The sequence below is a fragment of the Alexandromys fortis genome, unplaced genomic scaffold (genome assembly GCF_014885135.2).
Source record: "Alexandromys fortis isolate MF-2015 unplaced genomic scaffold, M_Fortis_MF-2015_v1.1 scaffold_7, whole genome shotgun sequence".
NCBI lineage: Eukaryota > Metazoa > Chordata > Mammalia > Rodentia > Cricetidae > Alexandromys > Alexandromys fortis.
The window spans coordinates 3,951,272-3,977,544 of NW_026067920.1; the positions used below are offsets into that span (position 1 = coordinate 3,951,272).

The 26,273-nt window shown below is 45.7% G+C and overlaps 1 protein-coding gene across 6 annotated transcripts in view; it reads left to right on the top strand.

Annotated features, from left to right (window-relative positions):
* The first annotated feature begins 720 nt into the window (after positions 1 to 720).
* The window catches only part of Tnip2 (TNFAIP3 interacting protein 2), a 90,919-nt gene continuing 65,366 nt past the window's right edge, over positions 721 to 26,273 (top strand). For 2 of the 6 annotated variants that reach the window (XM_050140788.1, XM_050140785.1), the window contains exons 1-5: positions 721 to 1,067; positions 10,976 to 11,266; positions 13,731 to 13,820; positions 14,639 to 14,887; positions 15,034 to 15,153. In XM_050140788.1, the coding sequence (XP_049996745.1) occupies positions 810 to 1,067; positions 10,976 to 11,266; positions 13,731 to 13,820; positions 14,639 to 14,887; positions 15,034 to 15,153 (1,008 nt within the window). In that variant the 5' untranslated portion in view covers positions 721 to 809. The other 4 variants (XM_050140787.1, XM_050140783.1, XM_050140784.1 and 1 more) reach the window with 4 other exon arrangements.

Consider the following 26,273-nt stretch of genomic DNA (forward strand, 5'->3'; position numbering starts at 1 on the left):
CACCGCGGGAACAGTCAGGATGATGCGTAAAGAAGGAGAAATGCATCCTCACATGAGGGAACCCCAATGAGACCTTAGCAAAGAGCCTTTGAAAGATCCTTCCTGCGGATCTTTGGGGGAGGAGACATTTCCCAGTGGGAAAACACAGTTTGTATGGAGGCTGCGGGAAGGACGGGGCCAGCACCTCCTGTCTTCTGCTCTAAGAACAGCTTCTAGCAATAAGGCCGTCCTAACTCGAATTTAGGCGCACCCTGGGGTCTGGTGGCTGGCTCTGGGACCCACCATGCATCCTGGATGGGAAGTCCTCTCTGAGCTCAGCGTCCCTACGTGACGAAACACATGCCAAGTCCCTGAAGAGGAAGGAGCCCAGCACTGAAACCTGACCACACTCCACGTCCGATGTTTGAAGTCATTAGATTTCTTTGCTCTCCTTCAGCAGCTGTACCAGAGGAAACCGAACCCTAAACCCTGGTCACCGACTGGTTTTGACTCCGAGAAAATTCCTCAGACGGGAATAGGGCCGCCGTGATGAGCCTAGAACAGTGGGCAGACAGACAGCCTCTCGCACGGAGCTAGTGCGTCAAGACAGGGTAGGGCCTCAGAGTGGGAGGGGCGGTGCCAGCTGCGCGCAGGGGCGGAGTCAGACTCCCAGCAGTGGGCGGGGCGGGGCGGAGCCAGCTGTGGGTGGGGGCGGATTAGACTCCTGGGAGTGGGCGGGGCGAGGCGGGAAAAGTTCCGGGAAGGCCCGCTGTGGCTCCCGCTACGCTCACAAGTTGCTGGTGCCCGGGTCCCCAGGAAAGTCCACCGCCATGTCATCTGGGGACGGCACCCCGCCCGCGGCCGCCGCGCTCTGTAGCCTGTACCACGAGGCCGGCCAGCAGCTGCAGCGCCTGCAGGATCAGCTGGCCGCGCGCGACGCCCTGATCGCGAGCCTTCGCACCCGCCTAGCGGCTCTGTCAGGGGACACGGCGCCGTCGCTCGTGGACGCGCTTCTGGATCAGGTGGAGCGCTTCCGTGAGCAGCTGCGGCGGCGGGAGGAAGGAGCCTCTGAGACCCAGCTGCGCCAGGTGCGGGGCGTGTGGGCGGGCGCTGCTGCCCCAGGGGCCTCGGGCGGCACCGAGTCCTGGCGCGAGGATGTGAGGCATCTGGTGCGGGGATCTGAGGCGCAAGGGAACCTTGAGGGGTTGGGGTCTGAAGGGCGAGAGTCTGGAGGGTCCAGGCTCCCGAGGGATGTCACGCACTGAGGTGAGCAGGCGTCTCTGGGGCACGGGGTTCTGTGAGCACCAGGGTGTTAGGGGTGCGGACATTTGAGAATTACCAGGTCCACAGGGGCTCAGGTTATGAGCAATTCTGAGAGACATATAATGGGGGTAAGTTCGGGACCGACCCCCGGGTCTCTCGACTTTGAGGGGCACAGCTGAGTGAAACTTGCTCATGAAGTCTGTGTGGTGGATCCGAGGAACTGGAGGGACCCCGGAGTACAGGGATCTGTGGGAGCATGAGGTACTGAGGTAGTCTTGGACACATGGTTCTGTTGGTGATGAGCTTCTCCAGTCAGTGCTCCACACCCCAAAGGGATATGTAACTGTTTTCACACTGTTCTGTTGCTTTGAAGAGACATCGTGACCAAGGCAACTCTTATAAAAGAGAGTATTTCAATGAGGGGGAGCTTACAGTTGTAGAGGGGTTAGTCCATTATCATCATGGTGAGGAGTATGGCAGCTTGCAAGCAGGCACGGTTGTGGAGTTGTAGCTGAGAGCTACATTCTGATCCCCAGGCAGAGAGAGACGCTGGTCCTGCTGTGGGCTTTTGAAACCTGGAAGCCCACCCTAAGTGACACAGTTCCTCCAACAAAGCCACACGTCCTAATCCTTCTCAAATGGTGCCACATGAGCCTGTGGGGTTATTCTTATTCAGACCACCACAGTAGGGTACCAGGTTTGAAGGAGGTGGAGTTCTGAGGAGGGCTGGTGTTCAGGGGTGGGTGCAGGGTCCTGAGGGACACTAGAGGCTCTCAAGGACATAGGTGAGGCCTGGGCCTAGAGGCTCTCAAGGGCATACAGGCATTACTTTTTGGGGAATGTTCCAGTGTGTGTTTGGGTTATGAGTACAGGTTTTGGGTATTCTGTGTTAGGGAGGTCTTCTGTGGAATGTGGGTTTCTGCACCTTGTGTGGGGTGCCAGGGACCTGAGAGATGCCTAGGGTTCAAGGGATGGAGCTCAGAGAGAGGACCCACGTCTTTGATTGGTGGCTTTTAGTATTTATTATATTGGGAGAAGCGACAGGAAGAGCCTGCCAAGCGTCTGATAATCTGTGCGTTCTTTGGTCCTCCTTGTCGTTTGATGTGATTTGGTTTCTGTGAGATAACGTAAGCACACAAAACTGGGGCAAGGGAATTGTTTTCCCTGCAAGTGTTATCTGTAAGTCTGTGCCCTTCCCCGATGTTTGGGATAATTGGCATGCTTTTGCGTTTGGTCCATGGCTATCTTGGTTTCCCAGGAAAGAAGGTAATCCTGAAAGGAGAGTAGCTGGCCAAAGGTAATGTTTGTTTCCACAATTTCACCCCCACAGCCAGATTTATTTTTGTCCCCACCCTCTTCGGTGCTAGGGACTGAGCCTGGAGCCCCACACACATCTAGGCAAGTACTCTACCGTTTAGCTGCATCTCCAGCTCTCTTTTTTACTTTTGAGACCTGGTCTCACTAAGTTACCTAAACTGACCTTAAACTCACTGTGAATCCCAGCTAGGGATTGACTTTGGATCCTCCTGCCTCAGTCTCCTGAGTAGATGGTATTCCAGGACTTTGCCACCAGGCCTGGCCACAAGATTTTAGAGGGAGAAAAGAACGCAGTTTTTGATGGTAAAATTCAGAGTATCTGAAAAGTAAAGGAAACAATAAAATAATCCCATATGCTTTTTGCAAGACCTTTGCCTGGTCTTCCTTTGCGAAGACATTTATTTATACTTGGTATTGTTGAGTTGATCCTTATTATACAGATTTACTTTATATTATGCTGTCTTTGTTTTCTGTCTGTATTTAAAGTACCAAGAGCAATCAGACGTCTCCCCACCCCACTTCTCCCGCTTTCTGGAAGGAGGGTTGTAAAACAGAGCAAGAGGGAGTGTAGAGCTCACCCGGACTGTGCCACTAATTTACTGTTGTGGCCATCAGGAGCCACAGATGGGTACAGAGTGGATATCTGAAGACACCCCAGAATTTGTCACCAGAATATCAGTGGGAACAGTTAGTGTAAGGGAGCTCCCCACAGTCAGAACAGAACTGCCTTTGCAGTCGGGTGGCCATTGGTGTTCAGTGCAGATGCCCCCACATGAAGCAACTGGGATTTATTTGTAGTTCTCTAGAGGCCCCAGACAGAACCAGTCTGTGGTCCTACGTCCTCTGACATACAGGTTCTGTTCGGGGATTTTAAGAATTACTTGCCATTTTATTTAGGAAATTTTGCTAACATTGTGGTGACTTTAAATATTACAGAACTACTGCATGGCTTCTCAAGTCTGCCAAAACCAATTGACTAATGTATTAGCAGTAGACATATGTATCCAAAATTACCCCGTAAAAATAACTTTGAACAAGCTGGGCCATGATGGCGCACACCTTTAATCCCAGCACTTGGGAGGCAGAGGCAGGTGAATCTCTGTGAGTTCAAGGCCAGCCTGGTATACAAAGTGAGTTCCAGGACAGCCAGGGCTACACAGAAAATCCTTGTCTTGAAAAACCAAAAAAATACCCCCCCAAACAAAACAAAACCCTCCAAAAAATTCTGAACAATCCTGTTCATTTTCATTTCAGCATAGTTTTTCTGTGATGTATTCTTTGGTTATTTGGTTTGTAGAGGTATACACAGGGTGAGGCTAATGTAACTAATATAATACATTAGTTATTAATGTAATACATTCTATAGCTACATACTAGTAACTGTCTTACTTTTCTGCTACCTTGATACCATGACCAAGGCAACTGATAAAAGAAAGAATTGAATTGGGGACTTGCTTACAGTTTCAAGGGTGAGTCCATGACCATTGTGGGGAGAGAGGCAGCAGGCAGGCATGGTGCTGAGAGCTTACACCTGGTCCACAGGCAGGTGACAAAGAAAGAGACTGGGCTTGGTGAAGGGGATAAAGAACCCCCCCCCCCCATTCCCAGTGACTGGTACAGCTTTTCCAACAAGCCACACCTTACATTTCTTCCCAGAACAATTTCACCAATGAGGGGCCAAGCACTGAACTCTATGAGCCTATGGGGGCCTTTCTCATTCAAGCCACCACAGTAACTAATGTCACACATTCCGTGATGACAGATATGTGTGAACACAACTTTGGCAAATGTCAAGAAGGCCATGTGCTTGTCAAAGCAATGCAGATACGGTAGCACTTTAAATTCTGTATTATCTTTTTCTTACTTCTCATTGTCATTGAATTCTACCAGTGAATGCAGCATGGTTATGTTTTAAATCATTTGCTCTCCATCTGTAACAAAGGAAAGCAGCCACAACTGGCCTTAACTGTAAATCAAAAACAATGTGGGTCTAGAAAGATGCTCAGTGATTAAGAGTACACACTGCTCTTGCAGAGGACCCAAGATTGGCTCCTTGTCAAGTGTCAAGAGGCTCACCAGAGTGTCAGGAGGCTCACCAGAGCCTGTAACTCCAGCTCTAAGGGATTCAACATCCTCTTCTGGACTCCATAGTTACCCAAATGCACACATGCATACTCACATACAGATGCATAACATACAAATAAAACGCCGCTCTGGGTGGTGGTGGCGCACACCTCTGATGCCAGCACTTGGGAGGCAGAGGCAGGTGGATCTCTGTGAGTTTGAGGCCAGCCTATTTCCTTTTTTCTTTTAGACTTTATTTACTCATTTATTTTGGCTTTTTTGAGGGGTTTGGTTTTTCAAGACAGGGTTTCGTTGTACCTCTGGCTATCCTAGAACTCTATTTTGGCTTTTTGAGACAATGTCTCACTATGTAGGTCTGACTAGAGCTCACTGTGGAGTCCAGGCTTGCCCCAAACCCACAGAGATCCACCTGCCTCTGCTGTGGGGGTGCTAGAATTAAAGACATGTGCCACCATGCCCAACTTTTTATTTAATTAATTAATTTATTTGCTTATTCGTTTATTTATAGTCTCCACATTCATATTAAGGCAAAGAGGCTTTTGTGTACACACTAACTAATTAATAAATAAACATAATTCTTTTTATTTTTGGGTTTTGGTTTTTTGAGACAGGGTTTCACTGTGTAACAGCCTTGGCTATCATGAAACTTGCTCTGTAGATCAGGCTGACCTCAAACTCACAGAGATCTGCCTGCCTCTGCCTCCCAAGTGCTGGGATTAAAGGCATGCGCCATCACCGCCTGGCTCACAATTCTTAAAGAAGAAAAAAAAATGGCAAAGTGAAACAAATGATGAGTTACGTGTGTCTTTCACTAAAGAAATGGTTGATATAACCATGCATATGTGGTAGATATATTGTGATTATAGGGAACTGATTTAACAAGAGTATATACAAATCAGAGTTCCAAGAGAGCATGCTTTATACTTCCTAGAAAGCAAAGTGGAAAAAAGTCTCCCATGCAGATGACAAGGGACAGGAGACCACGGGTGATCAAATGTGCACAGCACTGGAAACATTGAACAACATACAGCTTCTATCATGGTTGCTTTGGGCTTGATTCAGAAGAATTCCAAAGAGAAGCACAATACACAGTATGCCTATAGTCCTAGCCACTCAGGAGGCTGAGGCAGGAGGGCCACAATTTGAGATTAGCTTGTACAACATGGCAAGACTGTATCCAAAATAAATAAATAAATAAAATAAAAACTTAAAAAAAGAAGAAAATCCAATGGAGGTCAAAGGCAGGATAAATACCACAAGGTCTCTTCCTAAAATGCTAACACCACAGAAAACTGTACAGCTGTGTAAACCTTTAGTGGTTAAGATGCAATGAAAAAGGAATTTCTTTCCTTGTGATATTTTGGATTTCTCCACTCAGTCCAAGAGTTGGTTTTCCTGGGCCCCCTTTCCATTATATATGAAACCTTTTGAAGATTCCAGATGTGTCCTAGACCATAGTCCATATGTAAAAACTGCGCCTTGAATGGTTCAAATATGCCAATGGGATGTGTAGGGCATAAGCAACCACGAAGCTAAGAATATTAGGCTCTGAGCTAGGGTGGCTGGTGGCACAGCCATTTAACCCCAGCACTTAGTATGCTGTGGCAGGAGGAGCTGAGTTTGCCACCAGACTGATCTACATAGCAAGGCAGTCTCAGATACACACACACAGACACACACACACACATAGACACACACACAGATGCACACACACGCACACAGATGCACACACACACATAGACACACACACAGATGCACACACACACACACACATAGACACACACAGATGCACACAAACAGACACACACAGGGGAGCAAGACATTGATGACTTTTCTGTGGACACACAATGGATAACAAAAGCTGAAGCTGAGACTGAGCAGCATGTGTGTTGAAGGTGATTGGAAGAGGGCCAGGAGCAGAAATGTCTCGGGGTGTACCAGGTCAGCGGGCCACATGTGGTAATGGCCTTGTCAGGACCCCAAGTTGGTCTAGGGAATGTAGAAGGAAGGTGTCTGTAATTTTTAATTTTTAAAAAAAGGTTTTAATCTTTTCTTTAAAAGATTTACTTCATTTCATGTATAATATACTTGCGTGGTGCCCATAGACTCCAGGTGAGGGCATCGGATCCCAAGGAGCTGGAGTTACAGATGGTTGTGAGCTATCGCTTGTGTGTTCTGGGAACTAAACCTGGATCCTGTACAAGAGCAGCAAGTGCTCTTAACCGCTGGGCCATCTCTCTAGCCTGATACATTTTTATTTTTAAGGTATGTATGAATGTCTTGGTCTGTGTGTCATGGGAGTGTCAGCGCTGGCAAAGTCCAGAATAGGGTTCAGATTCTCTGGAGCTGGAGTTATAGGCTGTGTGAGCTGTGCCACGCAAGCTGACCTCGTCTTCTGTAAGAGCAGCGTGGGCTCTCAACTGCGGAGCCATCTCTCCAGCCCCTGTCATTTTCATTCTCAAGGACCCTTTCGGTGACTTAGCAGTTCATGAAAGTGGATGTGTTTTGCTTACCCATAGTCAGTTCTGTGAGGGAGGGTGTTTCAGTCACAAGCTGTGGGAGGACAGAGGTTTATTACCTCTCGCACCCCAGAGGCCCTTTGTTCACTGAAGTAACAAGGCAGGTTTAAACCCACAGAGCAGCTGGACATTACAGTGGACTCCTCCTATCCCCTGGAAAGGCAGAGGCAGAAGAGTTCTAGGCCAGGCTGGTCTACAGAGTCTCTGGTCTAAACAAACAAACAAACAACTGCAGTAGAAAGTGAAAAGTCTGCTAGATTGCTGTCACTGATGGCCACGTCAGCCATCCCTCCAGGGACACTAGACTGGAAGGCACTGAGGGCTTCCATAGAGGATACTGAGGGGATGTGTAGCCAGTGTGTCTGGAGAAGGCCGTAGCTTGTCCTCATGGTATCCACCTGCACCTTGAGGCCTGGATGGATGATTTTCCAAACTTCTTCCAGGTCAATGTGCTATTCACCATGTGGCCTGTGACTGTGCGCTGTTATCCCGGAAGCTAGCCTCACAGGCCCTGCCTGCTCCTGGCACGTTAGCCTCCTTTCCTTTCAGTTTCTCTCTACCTGTTCTGCGACACTGTATAGAACAGTGGTTCTCAACCCGTGGGTCGCAACCACTCTGGCAAACTTCTATCTTCAAAAATAGTTACATTGCGAGTCATAATAGTGGCAAAATTATAGTTATAAAGTAACAGTGAAAATCATTTTATGGTTGGGGTCACCATGGGGTCTCCCATGACACACAGCATGCGGAACTGTACTAAAGGGTCTCAGCATTAGGAAGGTTGAGAACCACTGGTCTAGAGTGAAAGACTTTGTCTCAAAACAATCAACAGACAAAAAACTACCAAGCAATACACATGTTTTTTGATTTAAAAAATCCAGGGGCTGGTGAGATGGTCCAGTGGGCACGAGTGCTTTCTGTGCAAGCCTGGACAACCTGTTTGACCCCTGGAACCCAGGGTGGCGGGAAAGAACCCGCTCCTGAAAGTTGTCCTCGGATTCCTACCCGTATAGACTCACACACCACACACACATGCACAATAATAATAAAATTATAAGGCGAGAGTAATCGCTCAAGTCTGTCTTTGTACATGGTTGGTGTCTCATTTATCACGGTGACAAGGTCCCAGGGTTACAAGATGGACTCCTGCTGGAAATGGCTTAGGCTTATCCCTGGCTCTTGTGAATCTGTTTCTTCATCTGTAGAGTGGACTGGTTGAGACTGCTCCACCCTGCATCATGAGCTGTTTATGTTCAAGGAATCTTTGAAAGTGGGAAAGCACAACTTTAAGGCCAGAAAGTTAAAGATGGTCCTTTTGGCTTCGCGCTTTGCGCTACTTGCTATGTGCGAGTAATCCCAGCACCCAGGAGTGCAAGCTTGGGCTCAGGTTCAACTCCTGAGTAACCTAGAGATAATTGGTTTTCTTTTTTAATACTTTATATGTATGAGTGTTTTGTCTGCATGGATGTCTGTGCATGTCTGGTGTCTGTAAAGGCCAGAAGAGGGTGTCAGATTCCTGGGAACTGAAGTTACAGACCATGGTGAGGGGCCATATGGGTGCTGGGAACTGAACCAGGGTCCTCTAAAAGATCATTCAACACTCTTAACCACTGAGCCATCTCTTCCGCCCCAGAAAAAGTCTTAAACAAAAAAAAGTTAAACAAAATTGCCACTTAAGGACCTGTAGTCCCAGTACATTGGAAGACCAAGGCCATGAGTTTGAGGCTAGCCTGAGCAACAGACTGAGACCATGTGTGAAAAAATAAAATAATGTTATTTTAGGCTGGCCTGGAAAACTCCTGGCAATTCTCCTGCCTCAGGTCCCCAAGTGCTAGGATTTACAGACATGAACGTTTATATCCAGCTTTTTGTTTGTTTGTTTGTTTTGTTTTTCAAGAAAAAGTTTCTTCAAGTAGTCCTGGAACTCACTCTGTAAACCAGGCTGACCTTGAACTCACAGAGATCCACCTGCCTCTGCCTCCCAAGTGCTGGGATGAAAGGCCACCGCTGCCCGGCAATATTAGTTTCCTAAACTAAGTACCACAAATGGTGAAGTTGACGCAACAGCAATGCAATCTTTTCAGAGCCCTAGAGGTTAGAAGCAGCAGATCAAGGCATCTGCTCCCTGAAGGTCCTGGGGCCAGGTCCTTCTTTCCCTCCTCTGCTTCTGGTAGTGGCTGCCAGTCCTTAGGGTTCTGTGGCGCATAGGTGCTGCACTCCAGCCTGTCTTCACATGGCCTTCTCTTCTGAGTGCATCTGCCAAAAGTCGTCTCAGTGGACAGTGCTCCTAACTCAGTGTGAGCGCATGTGAGCTAATGATATCTGCATCTCTCTCTCTCTCTCTCTCTCTCTCTCTCTCTCTCTCTCTCTCTCTCTCTCTCTCTCTCTTTCTGTTTGGTTTTGTGAGATAGGATTTCTCTGTGTAACCTTAGCTGTCCTGGAGCTTACTCTGTAAAACTTGAAATGCACCTGCCTCTGCCTTCTGAGTGCTGGAATTAAAGGCGTGCACCACCACCGTCTGGCTATAAATACTCTATTTCTATTGATTATTATTTTTTTTGTTTGGGACAGAATTTCTCTGTGTAGCCCTAGTTGATCTGGAACTCACTCAGTAGACCAGGCTGGCCTCACACTCAGAGAGATCCGCCTGCCTCTGCCCCCCACGTGTTGGGATTAAGGGTGTGTGCTGCCACCTAATGAGACTAATTTAAGTGAAGTTTGAAGATATGAGAAGATGGAAACTCCAGAGTTGACTGTAGCAGGTTTTCTCTTTGGTTACCAACCAGCTCCCAAATCATGATACGGGGGACTTATTATTAGTTATGAATGCCTACACCACTAGCTTTTTTTCTTTTCTTTTTCGGAGACAGGGTTTCTCTGTAGCTATGGAGCTCTTGTAGACCAGGGTGGCCTCGAACTCACAGAGATCCGCCTGCCTCTGCCTCCCGAGTGCTGGGATTAAAGGCGTGCACCACCACTGCCCAGCTACCACTAGCTCTTATAATTTAACCTGTTTCTTTCATTATCTATGTTTTGCCTCAGGGCTTTTTACCCTTCTTTCTGTAAGACCTTCTCCCTGTCTTGCTGGCTGGCAGCTGCCTGCCTGGCTGGCCCCTGGCATCTCCCTTTCTTTCTCCCTCATTCTCTCTCGAGCCTAGATTTCTCCTCCTACTTATTCTCTCTGCCCTCCAGTCCTGTCTATGTCTCTCCTGCCTAGCTATTGGCCGTTCACCTTTTTATTAGACCTACCAGGTGCCTTAGGCAGCCCAAGTACTACATCTTTACAGGTGTAAACAAACGAAGCATAAACAAACGTAATAAACTTTGCCTGGTTAAACAACTGTGACAATCTTTACATAGTTAAAGTAATAGTCCACATCAGCTAACTATATTTTTTCTGGAAAGCCTACCCAAAGGGCAAGTGGTACCTAGTGATACATTATCCTTGCCAGATTTCCTGTTTTAGCACATTTGCTTTCTTCCCCTCACATAGCCCAGACTGTCCTCAAAGTTGTCATGTAGTTGAGGATGGCCAGAACTTCTTGTACTCCTACTTCCTAAGTGCCAGGACTGAGGTGTGTTTTATCCTGCCTGCTTTTGAACGTCCGCTTTTTAACACTGTTTCATTATTCACTCTGTGCTTGCATTTTCACAACTATTGTACCTGCCTGTCTTCCTTTACAGTTTCAGACAGGGTCTCTCTGGCTAGCCTCAAATTCTTGATTCTCCTGCCTCAGCCACCCCACTGCTGGGATTAAAAGCGCGTGTCGCCACACCCACCTAAACTGTGCTTTGAAATTACTTTCTGTCAGGAAGTTGAGAGACTTACTGAGCAACTAGAAGAAAAAGAGAGGGAGATGCAGCAGCTGATGAGCCAGCCTCAGCATGAGCGAGAGAAGGAAGTCGTCCTGCTTCGGAGAAGTGTGGCAGAGAAGGAACAAGCCAGGGCCGCCAGCGACATCCTGTGCCGCTCCTTGGCTGATGAGACCCACCAACTGCGCAGGACGTTGGCTGCCACTGCCCACATGTGCCAGCATCTGGCCAAGTGTCTGGATGAACGACAGCACGCGCAGGGGGACGTGGGGGAGAAAAGCGCTGACGAGGTAGGCAGCAAACTAAAGCAAGTTGAAGACTCTGGTGTGGCAGGAGTTGTTGTCTGTCAGTCTTTAGTCCTGTGCACTCGCCAAGATCAGGGGTGTCATAGAACCCACTCTGTTCTCAGAGCTTATCTGGAGAGAACCAATGGAAGACATGGCAGGAAACTTGAGGGGCCTGTCTCCCCAGCTTCAAGCATTGTCTGCAGCTGATCCTGCATGCACGTGGCAATGGCACTTTGGTCTTTTCTGCCCCTGAGGATAGGAAGGAAGAGCTGGGGATAGAGGCGCTGCCTACAGGAAGTGTTGTCACATGTATAGTCAACAAACAGAAACTGAGGCAGATCTAGGCGGTACTGCTAAGGAGGAGCAATGCCTCCACCTGCCACATATGCAGAGTCCTGGCCTAAAACTACTGGAAGAGCCGTGAGCATCAGCCTTCTGCAGACTCCAAGCATCTGTGGGGTAAGAGTTGATCCACCCACAAGCCTTATGAAGAGCCAGAACTTCTATTGCCAGCAATGTGGCCTGGCATAAGCTAGGAGACCTGCCACCCTCAGGGCTGCAATGTCTTCATTATCGCATGACATAGAATATCTTCATGCCTCAAAAGCATGACCTCCATGTAGACGCTATGTGAGGTGGACAGCAAATGGTGACAGAGGGGCCAGGTTGCAGTAGGGACCCTCTGTGCCTCCAGGCCAGGACGGTTTGGGGGAAGAGAGGAGCATGACCAAGGTTTTAGCACCCATAAGGTAGTCATGGGGAAGAGACGCATCTCGCAAACCAGAGTGGTCCTCATCAGGAATAGCATGGGACCAAGCCTCAGTGTAGGCCAGGTACCTGATTTCCTGCTGCCAGGTGGTACTGACCAGTGTGGAGCTGACAGAGAAACAGGTACATAAGGCACACCTTGCCTCAGTTACCACTGGGTGTATTTGTGACCTTTGTGTTCCTATGACTACGACACCAACAGAAACAACTTCAGAGAGGGTTTCAGTCTAACATGGCAGGGATGGCACGGACAAATTCATGGCAATACGAACTCATGGCAGAGGATCCTCACATCATGACAGGCCAGGAAGAGACAGACAGAGAGGCAGAGAGACCCTGGAACCAGGGGCAGGGTATCAGCTTCAAAGGCCTGTCCTTAGTGCTTTCTTCTGACTGCTAGGCTACACTTCCTAAAGGTTTTGTAGCCTCTGCAGATGGCGCCATCCACTGGGGACCAAGCTTTCAAACCATGCGCCTTGGGGAACGTTTCCGATTCAGAACACAACAGTGGAGCAGACTGAGTCTCCATCTCATGTGCATTGCCCCACACAGGGCCACTTGGGTACATCCCTTTCTAGGCAGTTCTCCGAGGCTATGGCAGTGTTCACGGAACTGTGTGAGTTCTGAGGAAAGGGGACGAACAATAACCAACATGAGAGAAACAAACTTGGTCATGAAGCACCCAACTCAATTGGATTTCACAAGATCACCCAGGGAGGACACAGCTGTATTCATGGCTGGATAGGAGGTGGTGGGTCTCTTGTCTCAGTTTGTATCACCGTATTATTCCCTTTGAAGATCTTGAAGTAGCCTCACACCGTGATCAGCCTGAGGTGGGTGCTGGATTGTGACAGACAGGCATCTCATGTCTTTTAAGTCAGTATCACTTCTCAGCCCTGGACTTGGCTGAGTCATCTGGGGCTTCCCAGCAGACAGGGTTAGGACATACACTTCCTGTCATTCAAGGGGAATTCTTAAAACTAATGTCAGTGATTTACAGTCCTCTGTACTGTTCGGTGCCTGGAATTTCTGGGGTACAGAGTATACCCCAGAAAAGTTTTATCAGACTTTACAGCTGGGTCAGCCAGCAGCTCTTAGGGGTTAGTTTGGGGTGTGACTTCTGTGAGTAAACAGCCTTGTGTGAAGCACAAGTTAGGTTGCTTCATCCAGATTAGTTCACTTGTCTTGAGGCAGGATTTCTGTCTTGATGAGTCTGAAGGAGGCAAGATGGATCTGTGGCCAGGCCCATGGCAGGGACCTGGAAAGCCTCCTGGATGCTGGCAGAGGTATGTCTCTTTTAGAGAGTAAAATTCTGTCCCTGTCCTCCCTATTGCCTGTGACGGTAAGCAAGCTCTGGCAGTAGGAAGTTTTGTTACAGCTGGGGTACTCAGCTGTAGACTGGACGACAACAGAATGTTTAGGTCCAGAATATTTAAAACACAAATAGCTCGTGTTGGTAGGTAGGAAGGAACAAGGGCGGTGTCAAGAGTGACATGCCTAGAGACTCTGCTGTCTCCTGGCCTCCCTCAGCGGGGAGTGGGTCCAGGACTTCCAAGTCCGTTTTTGTGTCTATTTTACTTCTCCATCAAGTGAAGAGTCACACCCTCCTATGCTGCAGCTGTGGCCTCAGCCTCTGACTTCTGCTTTTCTATACATGATACACACACAGTGACATGGCTTCTCTTTGTCTCTTATGTAGCTAGGGCATACAAGCAGGAATGCTTCTGGCAAGAGCGTTATTGAGAAGTTACAGGAAGAAAATCGACTGTTAAAGCAGAAGGTGACTCATGTGAGTGTCTGCCATCCCACTGGAGAGGAACATTAACCCTGAAAAAAGGCAAATGAAGCTTTTTCTTTAGCTGGTGCGTGGAGGTGGCTTCTGCCCCCCGGCTGTTTTAACTTGATACACATGATCTCCAGGGACCTGATCTTTCTGCCACAGAGGATAGATCTCAACTTCCTCTTGTCCTTCCAGATTAAATAATCAATGAAAGAACTGTAAGAATTACTATCCAGGGGGTTGGAGAGATGGCTCAGAGGTTAAGAGCATTGCCTGCCCTTCCAATGGTCCTGAGTTCAATTCCCGGCAACCACATGGTGGTTCACAACCATCTGTAATGAGGTCTGGTGCCTTCTTCTGGCCTGCAGGCATATACACAGACAGAATATTGTATACATAATAAATAAATAAATAAAAAGAATTACCATCCAGAAGTAGTTTTGAGTACGTGTGCACTAGCCCAGCACTGAGATTACAGACACATGCATGGGTTTACAGCTTTTACATGGATGCTGGCCATCTGAAATCGGGGTCTTCATGCTTGCTCAGCAGGTACTTGACTGAGCCCCTGCCCCTAGGAGTTTTGGGTTTTCTTTTCTTACTCTTCTTCTGGGAAGTAGTTCTTAAGGCAGGAAAATTACACTGAGTTCACATCTGTTTAAGACCCTTAATATGGACGCTACTATAATGTATCAGGATTCCCTGGTAGGCTTAGAATTCTCGCTACCCAAGGGAAAGGGAAAGGGAAGTAGTTTCGTAAATTACTGCTGATAATCACAGTTCCATGCTGGCCTGAGCAAACATGTCTTCTGGTTCTATCTTCTCAGGTCGAAGACCTCAATGCCAAGTGGCAGCGTTATGACGCCAGTAGGGACGAGTATGTGAAAGGGTTACACGCACAGCTAAAGAGGCGGCAGGTCCCTCCTGAGCCTGAGCTGTTGAAGAAGGAGATTTCCAGGCTTAACAGACAGCTGGAGGAGAAAATAAATGACTGTGCAGAAGCCAAACAGGAGCTGGCAACTGTGAAGATGGCCCGGGACACGGCGCTGGAGCGAGTGCAGATGCTAGAGCAGCAGGTGTCCTCGGGCTCTGGGCAGGACTGACACCTCAGGCAGTGGTCATAGTCTTGGGACAGCCTTGGCTAAAGGCTTGGTGGCACTGGGTGGGATACAGTCATGGAGTAGCGGGAGAAGCCAGGAATGAGCATTCTGTCTTTTCTCAGATTCTTGCTTACAAGGATGACTTCAAATCAGAAAGGGCAGATCGGGAACGAGCTCATAGTAGGATTCAAGAACTGGAAGAAAAGGTTATGTCTTTGATGTCGCAAGCATCCCAGAGACAGGTAAGAGCACAAGAGAATTTCTCCCCCATTAGAATTAGTATTTTATTATGAATTTTGAACCTCTGTCTTCAGAGATGTATTACTGTTAGTGATGGGCCCTTCCCAGCTCTGGGCAGAGTAACCTGTCCTGGGCCTACGGTGTGACCATAGAAAACCCCTCTGCGATACTTTATTTAGCTGTGGATGTTGGCATGGTGGCCTGTGTTGATAAAGGCTCCTTGTCTCCGGAGCCCTTCCTGTCTCCCTGCTTATTGTTGCCATGAGACGTAAGTATATCCCAGGCCCCAGGTGCTTTATGGGCAGTTCTGTTAAGTGTATGTCCTCTTTGAGGTAGAGACCCTAGTTACGATGTTGCAGAGGTGTGACATGGACCCCCAGCACTAAATGAGGTAGGTCCTCCAGGACAGCCAGTGGGCCTGTCGCCACCTGTTTTTAGTGCTGGTGTATGTTGTCAATGGAAGTCTCTCCAGCATGGAAGCTGTGCCCAGATAGACTCATGTTCTGCAAATTCCCAGGGAAGGTTTGTTACTTTGGCCACTTAGTGTCCATACCTCTTCTATCCTGGGATAAACACTGGGCTTCCCTCAGAGAACTTCCTGTCCTGACATAGCTTGAATAAGAGAGGCGTCTCTGGAAATCAGTAGGCCGAGAAGGCAGACTGATTTTGAAACTCTCCTTCCCAATAAGATGTAAGAGGATGCCGGGCGATGGTAGCGCACGCCTTTAATCCCAGCACTCGGGAGGCAGAGGCAGGCGGATCTCTGTGAGTTCGAGACCAGCCTGGTCTACAGAGCTAGTTCCAGGACAGGCTCCAAAGCCACAGAGAAACCCTGTCTCGAAAAACAAAAAAAAAAAAAAAAAAAAAAAAAAAACAAAAAAAAAAAAAAAAAAAAAAAAAAAAAAAAAAAAAAAAAAAAAAGATGTAAGAGGAACTGGGGATCTGTGAAAGCCACCCGCACTGTTCTGCTCTGAGCAGCTGCCAGACCTCATCATGCCTCCATTCCTTTGCACCAGGGCACAGGGTCCTGGTAGATACCTTTCTGCAGTTCCCTTGAGCTAAATTCACATCAGGGGGCTGATGCAAGCACCAGTTCTAATGAATGGAGGGATTTTGCTGGAAGCCTATGTCCCTCCTAAGTCCACAGGCCAACAGGGTGTGCCAGAGGACCACAGCATAGAGGACGCTCCCCAGAGCCCTGGTGTCCTTTTGATGTCACATGGTGGAGCGTGGGTGTTTCCCCATCCCGTTCTAGATCAGGCTTGTTCAGGTGGTGTGCCATAGGCAGCTGTAAGCCATGGGCAGGAAGGGGATATAGTCATTGATGGCCTCTCAGGCAGCCTTTCAGGGACGTGCCAGAGGAATGACCATACCAGTTCTATGCCCGCCAAGCCAGGCTCTCCGAGGGGTTCCTGATCAGCCCCAAAGGCTAGATTTCTGGTGGGAACCAGGGCCTTTGTATTAGTTGTGGCCCCTCAAGCTCCTACTGTTGCTCTACCCAAGGGAACAACCACATGACAGTGGTGCTGATGTATGCGTCCTGAGAAAAATCCAAACGCAAATGTAAAGTAAAAGCATTGATTAAGACTCCCATACAAGAAGCAATGGGTACTACTGCCCATAGTGCTTTGTGGCATTTGTGTAGAACACATGTGCCAGGCCATGCCAAGGGTGCACTCAAGGCTACCACGGTAGGTTTCTGAGTGTCTAGCACTTCAAATTATATTGAGGTATGTGGGACTTAAGTCTGCCTGTTCCCTGGCTATGTCCTGCCACCTACAGCACCCCCAGCTTTGTCTCTCTCACTCTGGTGGTATGGGGCATGGCATCCCGGTCACTTCCTTCAGGGAATATCCTGAGGCTGCGGGCTCCAGCCAGGCTCTCCACTTCATAGAAGGGGAGGAAACCTCACTTCCCCTCACATGAAATGACTAAGCACCTGTAGGAGCTCTTCAGTTGTTCATTCAGTACCTTTGTCTAGACATTAAGAAGCATTAAGATTTGAGGAATGAGGTCTCCAATTTAAGCTTTTAGAAACTCCAGAGAGCCAAGTAAAATACCTTGATTCCTGACCTTTGTTCCATACTACTTGGAGAAACTCTTGTGGTATGTGGACCGAGACCTGAGGTCTGATGGAAGCGAGGCATTGTGGTATAGCAAGAAACAAAGCAATGGGATTTCAGTTCTACTCTGAGATATAGTGTGTCTCCAGTTGTGAGACCCTAGTGTCAGGCTTTGTGCCTTCTAGCATAGCCTGTAGTAAACTGCCTCTGACTTCTCAGCAGGACTCCCGGGAGCCAGGACCCTGTCGGATTCATACGGGGAACAAAACTGCCAAGTACTTAGAGATGGATGCACTGGAGTGTGTGGCAGCTGGTGGCTGGAGGCCTGGGCCTGGGTCCCAACAGCTGGAACTGCCTGCAGAGGGTGGGCATGTCTGCACAGCCCACAGAGGTCAGGGCGACCTTCAGTGTCCTCACTGCCTGCAGTGCTTCAGTGATGAGCAAGGCGAGGCGTTCTTCAGGCACCTGTGGGAGTGCTGCCAATGAGCCAGAGCCGCCATGCCCACTGTGCCCCCTGACCAGCATAGCTGCTCTAAGAGTCTGGGTAGGTGTCCTCAGACTCAGCCCTCAACTTGTATGCTGCATTCTAATGGGATCTAGGGTCCACACATGGGCAGGGGCACTGGTAGGCCATTTTTGTTTTGTTTGGCCATGGTTCAGACAGGGTCAGAGTGAACTGTTGGCAGAGCAGAAGAGATGGGGTCAGGGGCATCGCATGCACATCAATGTCTCTCCTATGGAATTTGGACCCCAACTGTCAATTCAGAGCTGCAAACTATCTGGTGTGGGAGTATCCCGAAGCCTGCTTGCATCATGAGTTGTGTTGCTTGTTGGAAGAGGGTGTGCAGCAGGGGGTCCTCTCCAGGGTGGGAACTCCGTCATGCTGTACAGTAAGGGTGCCTCACTCCCAGACTGGTCTGCTGCACTAGCTGCCAGGACACCAGAGCCTTCCCAGACACAACAGTCACAGAGATGCACCCAGTACCATCGCCTTGCAATAGCACTTGTATTTCCACAAGCACCTTTATTTCCTAATCATTTATTTTTATAATAAATGGACTTACTACTGTTTTGCTCTGAGAGTGGGAATGGGATGTATGCAGGAACGATTCGTTGTGTTTTAGCTGCTTAGGAAAGTCTTATTCTGAGGATTCCTGGAGGCAGGATCTCCATTTCGGACTGAGGTAGAGCAAAGAGCCAGTGGTTGGCTGTTTTGCTTTTCTAATCTTCAGGTTGAACCCCAATATCTGTCTCTGGGTTTTTATTAATCATGTTACAACCACTACTAAGAAGAAACATGCATGCTGTCTTCCCCCAATTCAGAGGTGTCAAAGATAGCCCTGCCTACATGGACAGAGGCTGCCTTAGGATTTGAGGAATGAAGTCTACCAATTTAGGCTTTTTATCCTTAGGAATTCCATAGAACCAGGTAAAATACTGTAACCCCCGAACTATGTTCCACACTACTTGGAGAAAATTTGGGTATGTGACCTGAAACCTGATGTTTGATGGAAGTGAGGAACAAGGGACAGGTTTTTTTTTTTTTTTTTTTTTTTTTTTTAAGACAGGGTTTCTCAAAAAAAAAAAAAAAAAAACCCTAAAAGTCCTAGTTGTCCTAGAACATCCTGGCCTCGATCTCACAGAGTTCCCTTGCTTCTGCCCTCCCCCGAGGCTGGGATTAAAGGTGTGCACCACCACTGCCCAGTTTAGGTCATCCTTTGACAGTAGTAAGAAGATGAGTTTTGAACTCCACTAATGCTCACTTTTTTTTTTTAAGTTCAGGATTGTTATAGTATTCAGGCAAGAGGCTGTTGGATAGGGTGATGTATGAGCCACGTAAGTGACTGGGTACTAGCCAAGTGCCACTTCAGTCCTGGCCCAGGATATCAAGGAAAGGGGTAGGTATGAAGTAGGAGGCAGGCCATACTGAGAATGTATTGGACTGCTAAACCAGGACGGCATGCAATTTTGTCACAGTGTGCCAAGTGAGACGACAAGAAGACTGTGCTGAGGGTTTGCCATGTACTAGTTCCTTCCTTGTAACAGTTTGAGAAGGTAGGGTCATTTTCATCACAGGTGAAGATGAGGCACCAAGCAGTTAAGTCACTTCACCAAGATCACAGGATTAAATGGTAGAATTCATATTGGAAGCCAAGCATGGAATGGAGTTGGCCCAAAAATATGTCTACATGTGCTGCAGGTAGCAGAGCTGGAGAGGTAGGATTGCCCAAGGAGCCCAGGTGATGCCACCTAGACATCCACATGCCAGATAGAGACACAAATGGTTTTGCTTTGGAATGCTATTTTCGTCCTATCTTCCCACTCCTGTGTGAAATGGGAATGCTTACACTGTATCATTATGTATTGGAAGTACATAACCTGTCCTTTGGTCATAGAGGTTCATAGAGTACCTTGAGTCTCAGAAAAGACCTTGGACTTTGGAACAGAATTGGGACTGTTAAAAACTAGGAAGAAACCAGTCATGAATCAGGGTTGACAAAGCTCATTGATGCTTGTGAGATTTCCAGCAGCCTCAGAAGCTTCAAACTCAGGTTAAGAGACTAGATCTCACTCCAGTTTAGCCCCGCAGGTTCTCTGGAAGTCCTGCCTCTTACAATAGCTTCAGTCAAGATGCAGACCCTGGGTAGGTGCTGATCTGGAGTAAGGCCAACTAGAACCTGGGGAGTTCCAGAACTCAAAGCAAAAGCTGAAGACCCAGACAGGAGGTACCAGTTGACACAGGACAACACCTGATCCAAATAGGAAGATTTCAGATAAAGCCTCTAGCTCTAAATACCAACCCCACAAAGGAAATGATATCTCAGCTTTACTATAACTTAGTTCTCTCATAAACAGTGTAAATTCCATCACTGAAGAATATAGGGGATATGAATATAAAAACAACAAAAATACAAAAGAAAGAAAAATTTAACCAACATATTAATTCCAAGTGGGCAAGTCCTAGCACAGGAGCAAAAACAACATGAAAAAGCCAAGATAATATGTCTTCCTTAAAGATTACTAATTCCATACTGGCTCCTAATGGGAACAATTTGTTTGAACTTCTAGACAAAAGAATTTTAAAGAATAATTGTAGCTATGTTCAAACAGCTTAAAGAATACTTCAAGAAGGAGAGAGAGCACAAGCAAGGAACTCAGGACCGCGAGGGGTGCACCCATACACTGAGATAATGGGGATGTTCTATCGGGAACTCACCAAGGCCAGCTGGCCTGGGTCTGAAAAAGCCTGGGTCAAAACCCGTCTCGCTGAACATAGCGGACAAGGAGGACTACTGAGACCTCAAGAACAATGGCAACGGGTTTTTGATTCTACTGGACCTATTGGTTTCGTGGGAGCTTAGGCAGTTTCGTGGATGCTCACCTTACTAGACCTGGATGGAGGTGGGTGGTCCTTGGACTTCCCACAGGGCAGAGAATCCTGATTGCTTTTTGGGCTGACGAGGGAGGGGGACTTGATTGGGGGAGGAGAAGGGAAAGGGGAGGCGGCGGTGGGGAAGAGACAGAAATCTTAAATAAATAAATAAATAAAAGAATACTTCAAGAGAACTTTAAAACAAAGAGCTAAATGGAATAATTTCAGTCATTCTAAGGAATGAATACTAACTCCAATAAAAGGAACTGCTGAAGAAAAACTAGGCCAAGGATGCTGGAAATGGCAAACTTAAAAAGCCAAATTAAAGCCCCATGGAAATCTTGACCAACAGAATGGACCTGTAGGAAGCAGAGCATGAGGGCTGGAAGATACAGGATTGGATCAAACAGTTAAGATCAACGAGGAACTTTCCAAAAGGCAGACAGAACATGTGAAAGCTTTGGAACACCATGAAAACACCAAATCTGAATTATGAACAAAATACCACGCCAAAAGCATAAAAAGATTTTTTCTTTACAAATTCATTATTTTATGTGTGTGGGTATTTTCCCTGTATATCCGTGTATCGTGTACCATAGAACCCAGAACAGGGCACTGGATCTGGAACTGGAGTTACAGAGAGTTTGAGTCACCGATGTGGATACTGGAGATAAAATTCTGGTCAACTAGAAAGGAAGCCAGTGCCCTTAAGGTCTAAGCCAAATCTCCAGCTCCATACAGAAAATATTTTCAATAAAATAGAATTTCTCTAATCTAGAGAAAGATGCCAAGAGATACAAGAAACCTACAGAATATCAAATAGGTAGGATAAGAAAACAAGCTCCAAACAACATATTTTAGTTAGAACACAAAAACACAGACGAAAGAAAGGGTATTGGAAGCTGCAAAGGCAAGATCACATCACCTACAAAGGCAGGATCATCAGAATAACACGATTATTTTGTTGACATTTTAAAGCCAGAAGGGCCTAAAAAAAAATTCTGAAATACAGTTCTAAAAGAACACAACCGTAAAACCAGACTATTTTGTCAGCAAAACTATTAAAATTAAAGGTGATATAAAAAACTTTCCATGTGAAAAACAGTCTAAAGAAGTTTATGGCCACTAAGGCAGCTCTACAGAGATAATAGAATATCTTGGTATCAAGAGAAGTATAAAAATGACAAAAGTGCCATAGGTCTAAATAATCACAAGAGTAAAAACAAACACTAAAATCAAGAGAATGACAGAAGTCAATATACTTTCAATAATAGCTGAATATTAGTAGTCTTAATTCTTCAATAAAAAGACATAGATTGGATTAGTAAACTGGATTAGAAGACAGGATTCATTTTTATGTTGCCTCCAACAAATATATCTTACCACCAAAGACAGACACCACCACCTTAGTGTAAATGGGTGGGAAAAGGTGTTCCAAGCAAACGAAACTAAGAAACAAGTAGGCATAGCTATCCTAATATCTGACAAAATAGACATCAAACCAAAAATAGATAGGAAGAGCTCTTCTTTTCTTTTTTCTTTTCTTTTTTTTTTTTTTTTTTGAGACAGGGTTTCTCCGTAGCAAGGAAGAGCTCTTCATATTGGTCAATAGAACAGTCCATCATGAGGACACTATAGCTGGGAAGAGTGGCACACCCCTTAAATCCAAGTACTCAGGAGGCAGAGGCAAGCAGTTCTGTATGAGTTGGAGGCTAACTTGGTCTACACAGAGAGACTCTGTCTCAAAAAAGAGAACATTATAAATTCTGTCCCCCGTCTATGTCTCTATATGTCTCTGCATATATGTACGTATACACACACATATTTATGCGCGTATATGTGCCTACATACAACTAGATGTAAAGCCACAGTAATCCTAATACAGTGACAGTGGGTGACTTCAATACCTCACTCTTACCAGCAGACAGGTCATTTGGACAAAAAGTAAACAGAGAAACCTGAGTTAAGTGCCATCATAAATGCAGTGAATGGATGTAACGGAGGTTCACAGAACATTTCCCCCAAACTGATCACATATTGGGGCACAAAGCAAATCTCAACAAGTGTGTGAAAACTGAAATAACATCCTGTATTTTATCTGACTGAAATGGGATAAAGCTAGGTATCAACAGCAATGGAAAGTATAAATTCTCATAGAAACTAAATAATATACTATTGAATGATAATGGATCACTGATGAAATCAAGAAGGAAATTAAAATTTCTTCAGAGTGAAAATGTAGACACAAGTTATCAAAATCTAGAGACACAAAAAGAGTTCCTAGGGTGAGAGTTCACAGTGGTAAATGTCGGCGTCAAAATGCTGAGAACTCTTAAGTTAACTGATAGGCTTTAAAGCCTTAGAACCCCAAGAATAGAGGGGAAGAAATAATAAAAGGCAGAACAGAAATCAATAAAACAAACAATTTAAAAAAATACAAGAAACCAATGAAATGAAGAGGGGGATTCTTTGAAAAGATAAATAAAATTGACAAAATCTTTTAAAAACTAACAAAGAGAAGATCCAAACTAATATACCTGAAAAGATGAAAAAGAAGGTATTAGAACAGATACCAATGAAATCCAGAAAATCATGGGGATATACCCTAAGAGCCTATACTCCTTTTTTCTTTCTTCTTCCCCACCCCCTTTTTTGAGATAGGATCTCTTTATGTAGCCCTGAACTCAACAGAGATCTGCCTGCCTCTGCCTTCTGAATGCTGAGATTATGCCATCATGCCCGGCATCTTCCAAACTTTTGTGAATCCAGTATTATGGTGACATTAAAATCAGGTAAATATAATAGACACACACAAAAATTAGACTGTTCTTGGGCTGAAGAGATGGCTTAGAGGTTAAGAGCACTGCCTGCTCTTCCACGGTTCTGAGTTTAATTCCCAACAACCACATGGTGGCTTACAACCATCTTTAATGAGATCTGGTGCCTTCTTCTGGCATATAGGCATACACGCAGCCAGAATACTATACATAATAAATCTTTAAAAAAATTAGACTGTTCTCCCTAATGAATGTACATACAAAATCCTCAATAAAATTGAATTCAACTGAATTCAGCATCATACTGAAAAGCATTTATCATAACTATTTTTGCTATTCCAGTCATGCAAGGATGATGCAGCATACCCAAATCAATAAATGTAATTCATATTGCAAGAGGACCAAAAACAAACAAAAAACCAGAAGTCACATGATAAACATAGAAAAAGCCTTTGACAATACTCAACATCCTTTTGAGATCAGAGTCATGAAAAGGCTAGATAAGACAAGGTAGGAGCATACCTCAATATAATAAAGACTATATATAACATATTTACAGCCAACATCATACTAAATAGAGAAAAACTCAAAGCATCAGGAACAAGAGTACTACCTACCATCTTCCTTCCACTTCTATTCCATACAGTGGTTGAAGACTTAGAATAATAAAGAGAAGGGATACCACTAGGATAAGAAGGGGTATCTCCTTTTGCAGATGATATGTTATACATAAGAGGTTCTAAAGAATCTATCAAATTCTTTGAGTTGATAACTATGTTCAGCAAAGTGACACACACAACCTGGGCATAAATTAACCAAGGAAATTGAAAACCTTTATAATGAAAGTTTTCAGACACAAAAGAAATAAATTAAGAAATAGACTAGAAGATAAAAATACACCCCCATACTCATGGATCAGAAAAATGACCACTCTACTTAAAGGTTCAAAAATTTATATGGAGGAACAAACCAGAGATAGCCAAAACAATCCTGAATGAAAAGAACAGTGCAGAAGGTATCACATCTGATTTCAAATTCCATAGAGCAGTATTAATAAAAAAGCATGATGCTGGCACAAAAACACAGAGTCGAGGATCCAGCTACAGTTAACCTGAATTTTTACAAAGATACCAAAAATATACATCAGAAAAAAGCATCTTAAAAATGATGCCAGGCAAAGTGGCAAAGACAGAAATGAAACTAGATCCTTCTCTCTCACCATACACAAAACTCAACTCCAAATGGATCAAAAACCTCAGCATACAACCGGATAGTCGGAAAGTGCGAGGGAAAAACAGAGCACGTGCTTTATACGCATTGAATAAGACTCCTATCTCACAGGAAATATAACCAGCAACTGACAAATGAGATCTCATCAAACTAAAGAAACTGAAGGGTAAACAGATGGCCTACAGAATGGGAGGAAACCTTTGCCAGCTAGCTATTCATTCAAGAGGTTTAGTGTGTAGAATATATAAAGATCTAAAAAAGCTAAACATGGTTGGGTGTGGTGTCACAGGCTTATAATCCAGAATTTACTTTTAACCCCAGAACTTGGGAGGCAGAGGCAGACAGGTCTCTTGAGTCCACGGTCAGCCTGACCTACGTAGTAGTAAACTCCTGGACAGCCAGGTCTACGTGATGAGACACATCTAAAAAAAAAAAAAAAAAAAAAAAAACCAACCAACCAACCCACAAACCTTAAATTAAAAACAAAAACCCAAATAAAAAATGATCTGTGGAAGTAAACAGTTTCCAACAATTTTGGATTATCTTCAGGACTGGAGATAATGCTCTGATTTAGTTCTTGCCTTGCATGCATGAGATCTTCCATTCCCAGTGCATGTGTATGCCTGTGTGAACTATTTTGGCTACCAATTCAGGTTCTTTTTAATCCCTTACCTTTCCCAGAACTCCACTTTCGCAAATACTGTAGTAAACTGCAGGTCACTTCTTTCACTCTCCAGTTTTCCTCTCGGCCACCCACTTTCAAACTGTTTGTGCACAAGCCATAAATTCTTCACTTTCTTCTGTGGGTAGCTCCACCTGGGGTACTTTCCATCTCTCGTATGTTTTTCTTTACAAGTTTCATTTGAAACCTGTTTCACTTTTTTTTCTTCCTTCACAGTGTTTCAATTTATGCTATTCTATGTACATTCAGGTTTTAACTGACCCTCCCCTCATTCTTTTTGAGACAGAATCTTTGTACAAACCCTAGCTGTCCTCCAACTCATTATGTAGGCCAGGCTGGCCTTGGCTTAGAGATCCACCTGTTTCTGCCTCCAGAGTGCTGGGATTAAAGGTGTATGCCACTTAGACGTTACATCTTAAGCTTCTTGCCTGCAAACTCATCTATCCCTTCTGGGTTTCTTCAGATTCAAATTTTCTCCTAAAGTTCCATCTTTCTTGCTTTTGGCATAGACTAAGAAAATCTGGGTGCCAACACTAAATTTTACCTAAGATGGGAAGTGTTGGGGGAGGGGGGTAAGTAGTAAGGCTAATCTGATCCTTCTAAGGTGTTTTGGTTTTAGAGCTTATTCTCCTAGTTGTCATCCCTCTATTGGGTGATGTCCTTCTGGGGACACATTGGTATACCCTGAGTGCAGGGCAAAAGGCAAAAAAACAAAAGCAAAATTCCTACACTTTAACAATCAGGCCACATTTGGAGCTTTCTTATATAATAACTCATGGTGTCTTTCACAAATGACCAGTCTCTAAAAGCTAGGAGTGGTGGTGAACGTCTTTAATCCTGCACTTTGGAGGCAGAGGTAGGTGGTTCTCTGAGTTCGAGGCCAGCCTGGGATAGAGAGAAAAACCTTGTCTCCAAAGAACCAAAACAACCAATGGCCAGTCCCAGAAAGCAACTTGTATTTACTACTCAAAGTAAAGGGATGGTTGCCTGTGCACCC